This window comes from Callithrix jacchus, chromosome 11, assembly GCF_049354715.1.
Source record: "Callithrix jacchus isolate 240 chromosome 11, calJac240_pri, whole genome shotgun sequence".
Taxonomy (NCBI): domain Eukaryota; kingdom Metazoa; phylum Chordata; class Mammalia; order Primates; family Cebidae; genus Callithrix; species Callithrix jacchus.
The window spans coordinates 91553273-91568691 of NC_133512.1; the positions used below are offsets into that span (position 1 = coordinate 91553273).

Sequence of the window (15419 nt, forward strand, 5' to 3'; positions counted from 1 at the left end):
TTTCTTTCTCTGGTGTGGAGTTATTGGTAGATCAGTTTCTTATAACCCAAAATGTAGCATCAGTCATTGACAGCATGTATTTTATTTAATTATTTGAATGATTTAGACTTGTTTGATTTCTCTAATTTTTTTCCATAAAAGGACTGAGCAGCACCTACTCGTGGTTTGGGCAGCTTCACCGAGAGTTCTTGGAGGAATGAATGCTGTTGGCATCCGGTTAATCCACCGGCAGGCGGAAGCATATGCACAGTGGCTTTCAACTTTTTGACCACAGTAAGAAATAACCCATTACACACACACACACACACACACACACTCTCTCTCTCTCTCTCTCTCTCTCTCTGTCTCTCAGATACATACAAGAAATAACCCATTACACACACACACACACACACACACTCTCTCTCTCTCTCTCTCTGTCTCTCAGATACATATAAGTAAGAAATAACCCATTACACACACACACACACACACACTCTCTCTCTCTCTCTCTGTCTCTCAGATACATATAAGTAAGAAATAACCCATTACACACACACACACACACACACACACTCTCTCTCTCTCTCTCTCTCTCTCTCTGTCTCTCAGATACATATAAGCAAAAATTTAACAAGACAGTGCGCGTTTTTCCTACGTGTGCACGCTGGCATCTTCTGTTTTATTATTTTTAAAAATAGTAGACGCAGACCACTAAGTTATTTTCTGACCTCCTAATAGATGGTGAACTTCAGTTTGAAAAGCATAGCTTTGGAATGTGGTTTGAAAGAAGAAATAATACAAAGACCTTTTTGGAGTTTTTTTTTTTTTTTTGGCTTTTGAATATTGCTTAGGTAAGAATGATTGCTACAAATGCGACTGAAGCACAGGTACCTGGGTATGCAGATTACCTGTTGCAGTGTAGAAAGTGTAGTCTCAGTAGAAATGCCTAAAACCCACAGATACACATTCAAAAATTTCCAGACTTGCGGCTGATCCATATGTCTTGAAGGAGTATTAGGCGATAAACTCACCTTTTCAACGAGAAGTTATTTAACTTCCAATTCTATGTTCTTTAATTAGGAACAGATTTTTTCAAGGGTAAATATAATCAGATAGAAACTTCAGACAAAACCTCATACCCTCGGATATGACTGTGGTGCTCTGCTGTGACTTCTGAAGGTGCTGCGGAAGCCAAGTTCATGGGTATGGACTGCAAACAGCAGGGCGGCCCTGCGTGAGTGGCTGTGGAGGACGGGACTGGTGAGGAATCTGCAGTGTCTGAGTGTGAGGAGCGGGGAGCCATGTGGGCTATGAATCTGCGAATGGAAGTTTCATCAGTTCCTGGAACCATTTTGTGGCTGTTGTAATGTCTTCTCCTTTCCTTTGAAAAGCTGTTAGGAAATGAATGGTGCTGCCTGCAAACCCTGACTCTTGAGACCAGGTGTCTGTGACGCTGCCATAGCTGTCGATGTGACTCTGCAGCTTTTCTCTACAGCGTCTTGAAGTCATCGCAGTTGCTCTGTGTGGACTCCACGGCAGAATCGGGACGAAATGGCAAGGGGAGCGTTGTCTTCATCTCCTCGTTCACTTCCTCCCCACCGCCTTGCTTTCCTTCGGTCTCAAGTGGGATTCACTTTTTCTTTTCTTTTTGTCTTGACTGTGGAATCTCGTCAAAGACTTCGAAGTGCGAGTGGCGAGAGGGGCCTGTGGTGTGGTGGAGGGGCAAGTCCTTGTCCTCCCACAGCCGCCCTCAGGACTGCCTTGCGAAGTGGAAAACACACACCTGCATTTGACAGGTAAGGAACGCCACTCAGAAAGCTGCAGGCATTTGCAGGCAACGGTGGGCAGATGAACTGGGTGTAAATACAGGCCAGCCAGTACAGTCGCAGTCTCATTTCTTTTAGGGTTTAAACCTTTGTTTTAGGTTTTCAGTTTCTTTTTCATTCATGTACCTTATGATTGTATTACTTGGTTTGTAAAGATTCATGACAGGTATACTCCTTCTAGATTATCATCTTGGTGGTTAACAGATGCCTCCAGTCCCACAGTTCTGTAAGAATTTTCTGTCTAGACTTGGTACTGATTTAATGATTTTCCCCAACACACAGCATGCTAGGCTCCTGATTAGAGGATTTAAAGGCATAAAGGGATATGTGAGAAGGCACGAGAAGTGGCTGCATCTTGCAGGGTGACTATCAGACAGGTGGGTTCCAGCCTGTTAAGGGAGGGATGGCCACATTCCATAGGGACTGCTTTAGCTGGCCAGGAAGCCACAGTGAGAGCTGCAGGCCTCCCTGTCTCCAAGTCTTCCCATGAATTGATGCTTCTGAAGGCCCCTTTCTTTCTTTGTCAGTGCCCCCATTTTTATAGAGGAGACCTGATGAGGCTGTGGTGTGACTGTATAAAAGCTTGCACTGTTTCATGACTTGACCTGACAATGTGTCATTACCTCCAAATTGTTCAGAGAAGGTGCTGCTTCATTCAGGTCCTTTTTATCATTCTGTGGCTGCAACTTGGTCTCCTGAGCCTGTGCTGGGCGTGCCATTCCATGGCCACTTTTTAGTAAGAAAATTACCTGGTTTTCTGTTAACTGCCACAAGATGCCCCGTACCACCCCTCAGTACTTACACGGTTTTCACGGTCCTCATCCTCAGTGAATTTAGACGCCCACTCCTGCCTCTTTCTCAGTGAAGTTAGATGCCCACTCCTGCCTCATCCTCAGTGAAGTTAGATGCCCATTTCTGCCTCTTTCCACCAATTTTCCTGAGTACCTGTTGCCTACAACTAACACTTAATTCCTGCATCAGCAAAATACTGCACTGCGTTACAAAGAATAGAAGTGGATCTGCCAACATAGACAGGAAAGGTGTTTAGGGGAGTGTATGGGATGGCTCATAGACATGGAGAAAGCCCAGGAAGAGGTGTTGGGCATAGCCTTAGGCACGACCTTTCCTGGGCTCTTCCCACCACTCAATGATCCACATGGGACTCTTGGTCGAGATCCAAAGTTTGGGGTAGGGAATTGGACTGCCCAGCCTCTGATGCATGCTGTGCTCTGCCTGTCACGGTATGGGGAGAGAAACGTCAGGTTATGGAAAATTGAGGTTCTGTGATTCAGTTTCCCTCCACTATCTTATGATAAAAATGCTCACTCATTGTTTAAAGGGTTCTCCAAACTGGTCTCCAAATTTTGTGATGGGATACATCATTAAAAAATGTTAGAGCGCCCAGTCGGTGCCGCATCCCCATCCTGCAGCCATGGCCGCCTACAAACTGGTGCTGATCTGGCATGGCGAGAGCACATGGAACTTGGAGAACCACTTCAGTGGCTGGTACGACGCCGATCTGAGCCCGGCGGGCCACGAGGAGGCGAAGCGTGGCGGGTAGGCGCTGCGAGATGCTGGCTATGAGTTTGACATCTGCTTCACCTCAGTGCTGAAGAGAGTGGTCCAGACCCTCTGGACAGTGCTAGATGCCATTGATCAGATGTGGCTGCCAGTAGTGAGGACTTGGCGCCTCAATGAGCGGCACTATGGGGGTCTAACCGGTCTCAATAAAGCAGAAACTGCTGCAAAGAACGGTGAGGCCCAGGTGAAGATACGGAGGCGCTCCTATGATGTCCCACCACCTCCGATGGAGCCCGACCATCCTTTCTACAGCATCATCAGTAAGGATCGCAGGTATGCAGACCTCACAGAAGATCAGTTACCCTCCTGTGAGAGTCTGAAGGACACCATTGCTAGAGCTCTGCCCTTCTGGAATGAACAAATAGTTCCCCAGATCAAGGAGGGGAAATGGGTACTGATTGCAGCCCACGGCAACAGCCTCTGGGGCGTTGTCAAGCATCTGGAGGGTCTCTGAAGAGGCTATCATGGAGCTGAACTTGCCGACTGGTATTCCCATTGCCTATGAATTGGACAAGAATTCGAAACCCATCGAGCCCATGCAGTTCCTGGGGGATGAAGAGACCGTGTGTAAAGCCATGGAAACTGTGGCTGCCCAGGGGAAGGCCAAGAAGTGAAGGCCAGTGGGCAGGCTGCTGTCCCCAGGAGCACCCTCCCTGCCTGTCGCATCCCTCTACCCCTCCCTCCTGCACATGTCACACTGACCACTTCTGTAGACATCTTGAGTTGTAGCTGCAGATGGGGACTGGTGGCTCCCATTTTCATTTTAGCCATTCTGTCTCCTGTACCCACTCCCTTCATACATTCTAGTCAGAATTGCACTTCTAGTGCACAGGTTCTCAGTCCAAGCTGTAGAAAGGCTCCCCTTATCCAAGAGATGGAAAGGTAGTGACGGGCTTTTGCAAGTGCTTTGTTTACTGAGGACTTGAAGGGAGGGTCATGCTAAGCCGTGACCAATGAAGAGAAGCAAGAGACCCTGTCCTCTGCTCGGCTGCAGTCAGGCCACTGCCTGGGGGCTCTGGTCATTCCAGTGGCAGATGAATGTAACCTGTGTGGTGATGTGACAACTGTTTGCTCCCTGACCCCAGAGAAGCTGGCTCTAGAAGGTTGGGGTGAATCCTGCATCTAGGTGTTACATTTACTTTTATATAAAACAAGGAAGTACAGGACATATAAATAGTACAAAACAATAACCCTTTTGGGGTTTCTTGTGGCCGTTGATATCGTGCCACACATGGTCACCAGAAAATAAGCCATTCCTCATAGCAACATGGGGTCAGCTCCTCGAGCCGAGGGGCAGGAGTGCTTCCTGCTGCGTTCGAACCCCTCCCGCCTGGTGTTGTGGCAGTGAAATGCCTCCTGGTCCTGTCCAGGTGTCTGATTTCTGAGTCATGTTCTAGTTGCTTGGCTCTGCCACACGGCCCAGTGTTCCTTCGAGCACAGCTGCGCCCAGTCCTTTTCCAGATCAGCATAATAAAGGGGTCATGTGCAGTAATGAAAAGTCAGAGCACATCCCGATGTATGCACATTTATTCATAAATTACACGGACCTATGTAGTCACATGTGTACACCACAAAACATATCAGAGCACTTTTTCTAAGTGATGAGATGATGGACATTTTCCTGTTTCTGCGCACATTAGACAGTGGGTTCTTCTGAGCCTGTGCCATGTGGGCACCTGGCTAGCTTCCTCCTCTTGGGCTCACTCTGCTGTTTCCTTGACCCGCGCAGTTACCTGTGGTTGGAGCGATGAGCGCCCCTTCCAAGAATGGCCTGGAAAATTCTTCTCCTCCTGCTCCACCAGCAGTGAGAGGCTTCACTAGGGGACCTGGGGCAAAGGAGCCTTCATGTCACATGACAAAAGGAGCCACAGTCACCATGGCAGACCCTCAGCCTCACCCCATGGCTGACATTTGTCTTCGGCGAGCCACTGAGATTTGGGGCTTTATCTGTGACTCGGCTAGGGGCAGCCTAACTGATGAGACCGTAATTGCTTACTGTAAATAACCAAGCTCCCAGTAATCATAAACCAGGGACAAAAACAATTCTTAGCCAAAAAGTTTCTTTTTTTAAATGTATGAACTAAAACAGTCTTTACTGCTCTAAGATATTAAAATTTCTGTTTTTTGATGTTGAATGCCACGGAATATTTTATTTTTATATTTTGCTACACAAATACAGCAATTATTACAAAACAAATATTAGGAATGGCAAAGGCTTTAAGATACTTAAAATATTAATGGAAACATCTGGAACTTAAGAAGCGTTTTTAGTTTACTAGCTTGTCAGACACTAGTTATATCTTAACCTCCATTTTGAAAAGTAAGCAAGCCTATTTTTTGCACCATTCATTTATTTCAAGTGACTAAAGTCATGAATTTGAAATTTACTTTTTAGACAAAAGACTAAAATTAGATGGGCTGTCAGCTTTTAAAATATACTTAGATTCCCTGCAACTACCAATAGCTTACTTCTCTGGGGAACAGATTACACTGTAGTACTTACAACAGAACCCGTGCAGTTCACCCAAATTGTGCTCAACTTTTCTCCTCAGAGTTCTCTTACTTTCCCTGAATGTGAATTCAACATTCAAGAATTTTCTTCTGGTAGCAGGAGCGGCAGAGAGGACAGGCATGGAAAGGAGGCCTGTCTCCCACGGAGAACTCCTCTAACGCGAGCAGACAGGTGTGGTGGAACACGTGTGAGCAGGACAGGAGGGCTGTCTCTCGGGAACGCTGGCCTGTGCCCACACGCTGACTGCTGGCAGGGGACAGAGGGGCCAGGCAGATGGAGCAGTCGCAGGCCTCCCGGCGCAGAGCCTGCAGCACATGGGACAGGAGGCGGCCACGCAGGTTAGTTTAGCACTAAGTTTAGCAGAAAGTTACTCAAACTGAAATGAGAACCACGTGTCCCAAGACGTGGGTCTTCTAAACACTGCAGAAGTTTAGTTCCGTGTTGATCACATGAATTTTATAATAGACTCTGTTACTCCCGGGAGCCGTGGAGTGAGAAGAGAGTAACCCGCCTGTGATAGGCGATTTTAAAACAAACACACGTCCTAAAATGCTGAACATTGTTACCATATGGTTCCTTTTAATTAAGTAATCAAGAAGACTGTTTTTCAGAACACTTGGCTAACGACTGAACTTTTCCAGGTTTCCTAATTTTATGACTTTTAAAGTAGGCTTTTCCCACCTTGGCTTTTGAGTCAGCTCAAGGTCGTTTTTGGCTGGAACTTTCCAGAACCCTCTGGGAAGGTGATTTGTTCCCTTCGGTGTTTTCACGGTTCACAAAACAGCGTCATCCAACCAGAACTTCCGGAATTTCAAACCAAAGGGACCTTGGCCATCACCCTAAAGCCCGTGACGAAGGTCCTGCCACAGGTGCAGGGGCAGCTAGGGCAGAGGCTACCCTGGGCCTGACACTCCTGGGCTCCCCAAAATGAGTCCTCGCCCTCCCCTGACATGCGACTCCCCACAGACTCTGGGGCTGCAGCTTGGTCGGCTGGTTGGCCCGGCTGCCAGCCCAAGCCTACCTGTTCTTGGATTTTTTCCCATTCCTCTTCTGTGATCTCATGGCTGCATTTTTCTTCCAGCTGCTGAAGAACACTTCGATTTATCGCCAAGCAGTGATCGATTTCTGCAAAGAGCTCTTCGATGTTGGTGCTGTATGAGCACAGGATGCGGTGACTGATTTCTGTGAACTGGGGGCAGAGGGAGAGGAGTGAGCTCACACCCAAGCTTGGTGTTCCCGGTATAGGTTGCCAGGAAGTGCCCTCGAGCCTGACCAACGGCTTTGCTAACCTTCCTCATCTGTGTCCGAATACTACTTTCTAGGGAAATAGACGTGTTGTTATTTTACTTAACTATAAATCCAGATCATCTATCTGGACAGATTACTACAGGAACCCCATCTGATGGAGTTCAGAATGCACTACCGCAAAATGTGGCACCTTGGCACACTGAGTATTTTAAGGAAAAAACATTTCTTCCCAAAGGAATTTGAGAAATGACAGCTGCAGGAGGGACCTCTCTCCCATCCCGGAAGTGGGTCACAGGCCTCTCCTGTGAGAGGTGCCCTCATCTCTGACGACGGAGGTAGCCAGGAGGAGGCTGAGTGCACACGCCTTGCTGCGGTTCCCCACCGGCCCCCGACCCTCCTCGCTTACTCCCCACCGCCTCCCCTTCTTCATCCAACCTGGTGTAGAAAGCGCTCGGGCCTCACTGTCTCTTCAGGGCTCGACTGCCTTAGGAAGGCTTCTGTGTCACATGGACTTACTAAGTAAATCTGTGTAATTTTCTGTTGTTAAGCGCTTTGCTTCATTTACAGGGTTCCAGGTGAGGAATTGAGGAGCTCAGGGGAAAAGCATATATTTGTTTCCCTCCCCTGCTGTTTACGTGGTTGTGAGCCCTGAACATTAGCAGGAATACATTTGAAATGAAAAGTTGAGAGAAAAACTCCAATTTTGCAGGCTCAGCTCTGTCCAACAGAAACATACTGTGGGCTACATACATAATGTAAAAATTTCTGGGAGTTACATGAAGTTTTTTAAAAGGTGAAATTTATATTTTATTTGACCCAACATATCCAAAATATGATCACTTCAGTGTGTATTAACTGAATCCAGTGTTTCGGGTTTTTGGCTTTTTTTGCTTTGTTTTGTGGAGACACGCAGACTGGAGCGCAGTGATGCCCTCAGCACTCACTCAGCCTCGGCCTCCCAGGCTCAGGCCGTCACACACGCTAAAGGTCTGAGTCATGACCGAGCAGCACTGGTGCCATCGGAGGCAAGGAGAGGAGCTCCTTTTTAGGAAATGTGCAGACAGATGTAAAGTGAGGGGGAGTACGGTGTGTAAAAGGCTGTGCCAGGGGCGACTCTCAGCTGCGCTTCCTGCCCGCTTGCCTGTCCTTTCAAGTGCAGAGCTATGGCTCATCCAGAGATGGCATCTCCCATTCCCCTGTGCGCAGGTGGGGCCACGTGAACCAGTTCTTCCTGATGGACATGGCTCATGTGTCTTCTGGGTGCTTTCCAGGCACAGGGGGTGGCAGAGCAGAAGGACAGAGGGAGACAGTTGCTGAGCCCCAAGACTGGCATGTTGCCTGCAGGCCAGGACACCTGAATGCCATATGAGACTGAAGCTCCACCTTTCAGTCACTAAGTGTCCTGACTTAGCCATTCCATCTGCTTCATGGAACTGGGACTGAAGCACAAAGGAGAAGGATGAAATGAACAAGGCCTGGGGAGGGGTGGGTCTCACACCTTTCGATGTGTGATGGAGAAAATGCATTTCGGACGGGACCTGACTGTTCAGGTTTCCAACATTCTAGTCTACTGGAGACCTGATGTTCACTTTTCCTTTTATTAATGTGGAGCCATCTGGCAGAACGTACTGTGCATTTAAGTCACCAGCCTTCAGAAGCTGCCTTCGAGGACACAGAGTTCTCTTCCAATTCTCTTCCTTCTGCAGAGAGATCCTGAGAGAGCGCGGGGTTGAGTGCTGTGGAGACTGAACTGCCTTTGTCCCAGGGATGTTAGAAGAGTAAGTATTGGCTTTCAGGATGAGAAGTCGTTTTTCAGCAAAGAACATTCTGTGAACACAGCAGGCGGTCCACAAGCGTTGGGGTTTGAATGAAGTGGGTGGCTGAGGATCTTCCAGGCACCTGTGTTTTGGGATTAGCCGTACTTGGAAGCCTGGTGGAAGCTGCTTTTCTATTTATGAGTCAAATTCTCTTTCACTCTGAATGTAATTATGATTGCCAAGCAGCTGTATCATAATTTATGGTCTTCAATTGGTAATGTTTCCTAAGGCTTTAATTTTAATTTTCTTTGTTCCTAGGCCTTGCAAATATCTAATAATATCTAAATAAATTATTGAAAGTAGAAGATTTCTCTATACTTCATAAAAGGAAAATTACTTGGAAACATACAGTTACCTCCAATTGATACCTTATAATTCAGGGTTTCTATAAATTGTTTTTTTTTTTTAAGTGTGAGATACTTTCCACATATGCCTGAAAAGCAAGCTCTTTTCTTCCTCCAAAATCATACCTCAGGAAAAGGGTCACATTCTAGTCCACACCTTCTGAAGGGTTTCAAGTTATGAGGTATGTTCTGAGATTACTTTTGAACATAAAAATACTATTTGGAATGACTGATCAATTGAATGAAATGATCAACATGATCCAGCTGTTCATTCTCAAAGGGAGGCCCAGACCCAAAGCCTCAGCTCTTGGGAATTTGAGAGAAAAGCAGAGCTTCAGGCCTTGCCCCAGGCCCGCCGAAGCCACAGTCCAGGGGGATGCCTGCAATCTGTGTTTTACAGGCCCTTCGGTGATTCCGAGGCCCATTCAGGTTTAAGAACCACAGTCATAGAAGTTACCCATGACATTTTTTTAAATATGCAAAGTTATTTCACACAGCACTAGTTATCATTCCTGGAGGTATCACCTCGCAGCTCCAAGCAGTGGGTATCACTGAGCGAGCTTTCAGAAGCCACTTGAGAGGAACAGAAGAAGTGTCAAGCCACATACAAATACATGTGTATATTTATATGCATTTGTGTTACGGTATCACCTGTGTGTGCATATGATCTATTACACGTGTCTCTCTCTCTACAACACACCTGGAAGAGTCCCAGCTGTCCGGATGTTATATGAATGAGTTACTGGTGGCTCAAGATAAACTTCCAAAGACAGCATCATTAGGACTTTTTAAAGTACATTTTCCTTCAAACACTTGAGATGGAAATAGAGCTCATATGCTCTGAACAACTGTTGGATGACTCATAAGTGGCCCTGTTGATGACAGAGACCCTGAGGTCCAATTCTGATGTCACCTACAGGCCGCCTCCTGCCTTAGTCACTGTGGCATACAAATCCTATCTCCTTTATTAGAATGTCAGTTCCTGGGGCCAGGAGTGTGTTCTTAACACTGATAATACCATCCAGTGTTTTTTTTTTTTGTTTGTTTGTTTTTGTTTTTGAGATGGAGTCTTGCTCTGTAACCCAGGCTGGAGTGCAATGGTGCCATCTTGGCTCACTGCAACCTCTGCCTCCTGGGTTCAAGCGATTCTCCTGCCTCTGCCTCCTGAGTAGCTAGGATTACAGGTGTGTGCCACCATGCCTGGCTAATTTTTGTATTTTTAGTAGAGACGGGGTTTTGCCCTGTTGGTCAGGCTGGTTTTGAACTCCTGACCACATGATCTGCCCACCTCTGCCTCCCAAAGTGCTGGGGTTACAGGTGTGAGCCACCGGCCCCGCACCATCCAGCGTTTCTAAAGGGTTTTGCATCTGTCATTATGTCCCGCCTTTAAACCCTCTCAAGAGCTCAGTACATGCACTGACCACAGTAGGCACTTACTGAAAAAAACAGACTTGTCAATTTTGCATACCTACCAAATAAATCTCAGCGAGGGTGGACCTTCACACTTACTGCTCCAGTCTTAATGGTAACTGGTAACATAGCAAGAAAGAAAATAACTGCTTAGGATATGTGAGTATAATAAGAGCCACAAACGAATTCTGTACTCACATGCTTGCTCCTGCAGAGAAAAGCTGGCAGGGCAGCTGCAAATACTCCTTTGCTCACATCCCACAAGTTTTGATATGTACTTTTGCTATTAATTCCAAGTTTTTTTCTAATTTCCATTTAATTTTGTCTTTGGTTAATGGGTTATTTAGAACTGCTTATTAATTTTCAAACGTGAGAAATATTTCTAGTTTTTTAAAAAAATCGTATTTCTAGCCTCAGCTGCACTGTGGCCAGGGAACATACTCAACATGACTTAAGTTTCTGAAAGTACATGGACATAAAGACACTAACACGAGATAGTGGGACAACTGGTGGGGGACACAAGGGCTGGAAAACTAGCTTTTGGGTACTGTGCTCATAACCTAGGTGACAGGATTATCTGTACCCCAGACATCAGTGTCCTGCGATACACCTCGTAGCAAACTTGCACAGGCACCTCCTGAATCTAAAAGCTGACATTATAAAACAGATGTCTTAACCTGTGGTGAAATTTGCATCACGGATGAGTATATGGTCGATTTTTATAATGATATATTCGTACTTTGAAAGAATGTATGTGCTGTAGTTGCTGGGTGTGGTGTTCTACACCCTTATCTCTAGTAATGCCTTTGCTTGGAATCCCTTTTGTCAGGCATCAGTACCCAAGCTTTCTCCTGTAAGGAGTTTCCTTTATGTGTATATTACAGTATGTATAATACGTCATATGTATTCAGGCGTCCCTTCTGAGTGACCTGCACATAATCGGAGTGACTGCAGGAGCACTCGGTCCGCTTTGTTCTGTGCCTTCTGTCTGCCCTGCTATTGGCTTAATTTTTGCTCTTCTTTTCAATTACAATGTTGTGTTCATCCTCTTTACTACTTTGAGGGTTAACACTGTATCTCTTTAGCTGTCGCCCTAGAAACACACACTTACATTATTAAGGTCCAAACTGGAATCTTCATCCCTTGAACCAACACAAGGACCTTAGCGCACTGCTTAATGTTCCTCTCCTGCTTTATGTTATTTTTGTCGTAAGCGCTCTCTTTCAACTTGTGAGACATCAGTATTCTTGTTTGGTGGAATCAGTGCCTACTAGATTTACTCCCACTGACATCTCAGATTCCCATCTGGGGCCATTTTCCTTCTTCATGCAGTGCACCCTCTAGAGCTTCCTTTAATGAAGGCCTTCTAGTGGTGGCAGACTATTTTGTCAGACTGGTTTTCTTTGGCCTCTGTTCTTGAATGTCGTTTTCATTTGGTTCATATAGAAGCCTAGGCTGACACGGAGGATGTCATCCTGCCTTCTGCTGTTCCCGCCGGGAAATCTGCACGGCCCCAGGATGGCTCCTTTCCTGTCATGTATCCTCGCTCCTGGCCGCTTCCATGATGATTCAGCGCCTCATGTTCTGCAGGTTCACTGGACGCTTAAACGAGGGCATATTGGGGTCTTTGGGCTTCTTAAGCCTGCGGGTTGTATCTTCTTCAGATCTGGAAATTCTTAGCGTTTGCTGCTTCAAGCCATTGCCTCTGTCCCACGTGTTCTCTTTTCCCTTCGAATTCTGATGACATGGAACCCTGTGCCACACCCTTTCCTAGGCAAGTCACTCCCCTGGAACCACTTTCCCAGAGGCTGCGAAATGCAGGGCCCCGCTTGCAGACCTGACTCCTCAGTGAGTGAAGGCAGGGCTGGGTAGAACGTGTGTGTATCAAGAGGCAAAGGAAAAGCTGTAGAGCCGGCCGTGCTTAGCATCCAGCTCTTCCAGTAAGAGTGAAACGTGCGTGTGCACTGGGAGGTTGGAAATGCGAATTGGGCACTTTTGGTGATTCCACGTATGAATTAAATGCTCTTATATTTACACTTAAAACTGACATCCTGGTATAAAGATGCATTGTGAAAATCATTAAAAATTAATATGTCTTTACTTAGAATAACATTAAGTAAACAGCAGATAAAAAGCACCACATGCCCACTGGAGAGAGAGGCCACAGAAGTACATCTTTCCACGCTCACTACTTCCATGGCACTTTCCCATGCTTGCTTTCTTTTAAATGGGGATCTGTGTTTCATTTGCATGGCACTGGGCCATGACTGCCTGCCTTCCTGTCACCTGGAACAGTCTCCAAGCCCCACGTGCTGCAGCCTCAACTGCATGTCTCATCTGCTTATTTTGGGCCTCCCCATCATGGGCACGCCCTGCGGAGGCTCCTAGGGAGCCCCTGTGCTGCAGGGGCCGAGTCATGGCCCCTTCTCCCTGGGAGTCCCCAGCCCCACCCTCTTCACCCTCTTCGGTCTCATCCCAGCTGCTGTTCTTGCACCCCCACCCCAAGGCTCTGAGGACAGTTTCCAGTTTTCACGTGGTCATGGGTCTCCCTCTTGAAAATGGCCTCTCTGTTCAACAGCCAGCTCAGGGCCTCACAGGGGTCTGGGTCCTGGAGGGGTCACCTGTGCCCAATAGCTCACACCCTGCCAGCCTGCCCCTCCCACACGCCAAGCCACACTGCCCTCTGCCTGGACAGAGGTTCCAGGGAATGGCACAGACCCTCCATTCGGGTTCAGGGTGCATCTCCTCAAACATTTCCACCTTATTTAAAACATTTCACCCTCCACTTCACTCCCCTTCCTCTCTTCGTATTTTTTTCTTTCTTTTTTTTTTTTTTGAGACAAGAGTTTTACTTCTGTTGCCCAGGCTGGAGTGCTATGGCATGATCTCAGCTCACTGCAACCTCTGCCTCCTGAGTTCAAGCAATTATCCTGCCTCAGCCTCCCAAGTAGCTGGGATTACAGGCATGCACCACCACACTCAGCTAATTTTGTATTTTTAGTAGTGATGGTGTTTCTCCATGTTGGCCACGCTGGTCTTGAACTCCCAACCTCAGGTGATCCACCCACCTTGGCCTCCCAAAGTGCTGGGATTACAGGCATGAACGACTTTATCGGCCTTCTCTATTTCTTCCTGGCACTTACTACTTCTTGAAATTTGTAACAAAATATTTTACTTATTGTCTCTCCCTAGCTCCATGCAGGAAGGGTGTGCTGCAGCAGGTGAGAACCACCTGAGTGGCCTCCACATGCAGCTGGACAGGTGCTCACACCTGGGCCCTCGCACCTGCATCTGCCCAGAGGTGCTGGTCAGCGCCCCGTTTACAATGAAGGCTTGCAAAGTGCACAGCTCCGAGTGTGGGTCCATGAAGCAGTTCACATTGACTTTTAATGAAGTTAGGTCTCATTTGTATTTTAATATCCATTCACCCTGCATAACCAAATATCATTTTTACACTTATTAACAATTCATTACTTTTTTCTTCCTTGAGAGAAATTAAAGCATTTCTTCAATGAGAAAAACAATTCCCTTTATATGTAATGGTGTTTAAAGACTATTAACCTGCATTTTATCAATCTAAAGTAAGTAATTTTAACTTAAATTTACTACTTACAGGATCCGCATGGTGAATGACAACTATTTCTAGAGGGGCTGGGGTGAAAGAGTTGGGAAATTGCTGAGCTGCCTTAGACCAGGCACTGTGCTAGCCCGAAGGTCTGGATGGCACACACTGGTGCCTTTAATAAAGAGCTCCCGATACAGCAGGAAGAGCCCCACTGAGGATGGAATGCGGGCTGCTGAGGCACAGGACTCCGGGAGACACGGGGTGAGGAGGGAGTGTGGGATCACCAGGCTCTGGGCAGATGCAGCCGGTGGGGTGGGGTGGGGTGGGGACCGGAAAGGAAGCATGAGGACACAGAGGCAGAGGGACGCAGGGTGGGAAGACCCACAGGTGCTAGTCCCTGGAGCCTGGCTCCACCTGCCTCCCCTCACAGCCTCTGTCCTGTGGGAATCTTATGGTCAGGCCAAACTTGTTTACTTAGTTTAGTGAATCACTGTTAAATTTTTCTGTTTCCTTGACTGCACATGAATGACTAGTGGGATACATGTGTCCCGTGTACCTGGGCTGGAGGTGACCTCTCTCCTCTGAACTCTCACAGGGCACGGCTGCTCCTTTCATTCCACACATGTCAGCTGCCCAATGTTAGCTTTTTCCTGTGTGCATTGCTTATCTCCTTGAATGAGTACCTTCGATTCAGGGAAGCACTAATTCATCTTGGTAAGGCCCTTAGCATTCAAGACATTTTGACTTCAGGTTTGCAATTGATTAGAAATAAGGGCAAATATGTCTCAAATGTACATATTCCAAAGGAGCGCAGCAGAAATCCTTTTCTGGGGGACGGAGAAAGAACACTGCCTACCTAAAATGATTTTGAAGTAACTTCCAGTGTCAGAATTCAGTAAAACATCAACCTTTAGCTTGTAATCATAACACGGACAGGAGCTTATTAATAAATAGTGAAAGTTGTTCCACAGACATTTATGACAAATTTTAAAAAGTGAACTGGGATGAATATTCTTACAGCTTTGAGTATTCAAAAGTAGCAAGAGTGGTCCTTTTAAAAGTCAAACCAATGTTTATTTACTAACAATTGTAGTTAATTCAAAGTAGTATCCTACAGGCAGCTACTATGAACAG

At 46.6% G+C, this 15419-nt stretch overlaps 2 protein-coding genes and 1 pseudogene across 14 annotated transcripts in view; 2 read left to right on the forward strand and 1 right to left on the reverse strand.

Moving 5' to 3' along the window:
• LMBR1 (limb development membrane protein 1) overlaps positions 1-15419 on the forward strand; it is a 242939-nt gene that overhangs the window by 209253 nt on the left and 18267 nt on the right. The window contains exons 19-24 of one of the 6 annotated variants that reach the window (XR_004728109.3): positions 142-273; positions 1063-1185; positions 1374-1778; positions 5998-6239; positions 6983-8927; positions 14336-14546. The gene's annotated coding sequence lies outside the window, so the exon portion shown is untranslated. Of the gene's footprint in view, positions 1-141; positions 1779-5997; positions 6240-6982; positions 9272-14335; positions 14547-15419 lie in introns of those variants that run through there. The other 5 variants (XR_013524117.1, XR_013524121.1, XR_013524118.1 and 2 more) reach the window with 5 other exon arrangements.
• The window catches only part of LOC118143729 (phosphoglycerate mutase 1-like), a 30475-nt pseudogene continuing 18267 nt past the window's right edge, over positions 3212-15419 (forward strand). Inside the window, exons 1-3 of the transcript XR_013524124.1 lie at positions 3212-6239; positions 6983-8927; positions 14336-14546. The product of XR_013524124.1 is annotated as a phosphoglycerate mutase 1-like (transcript). The remainder of the gene's footprint in view (positions 6240-6982; positions 8928-14335; positions 14547-15419) is intronic.
• The window catches only part of RNF32 (ring finger protein 32), a 40068-nt gene continuing 29547 nt past the window's right edge, over positions 4899-15419 (reverse strand). For 4 of the 7 annotated variants that reach the window (XM_009002766.5, XM_009002765.5, XM_035254271.3 and 1 more), the window contains exons 8-9: positions 6923-7090; positions 5510-6206 (exon numbers count right to left, since the gene is read on the reverse strand). In XM_009002766.5, the coding sequence (XP_009001014.1) occupies positions 5970-6206; positions 6923-7090 (405 nt within the window). In that variant the 3' untranslated portion in view covers positions 5510-5969. Of the gene's footprint in view, positions 5216-5509; positions 6207-6922; positions 7091-10782; positions 10840-15419 lie in introns of those variants that run through there. The other 3 variants (XR_013524122.1, XR_013524123.1, XM_078343364.1) reach the window with 3 other exon arrangements.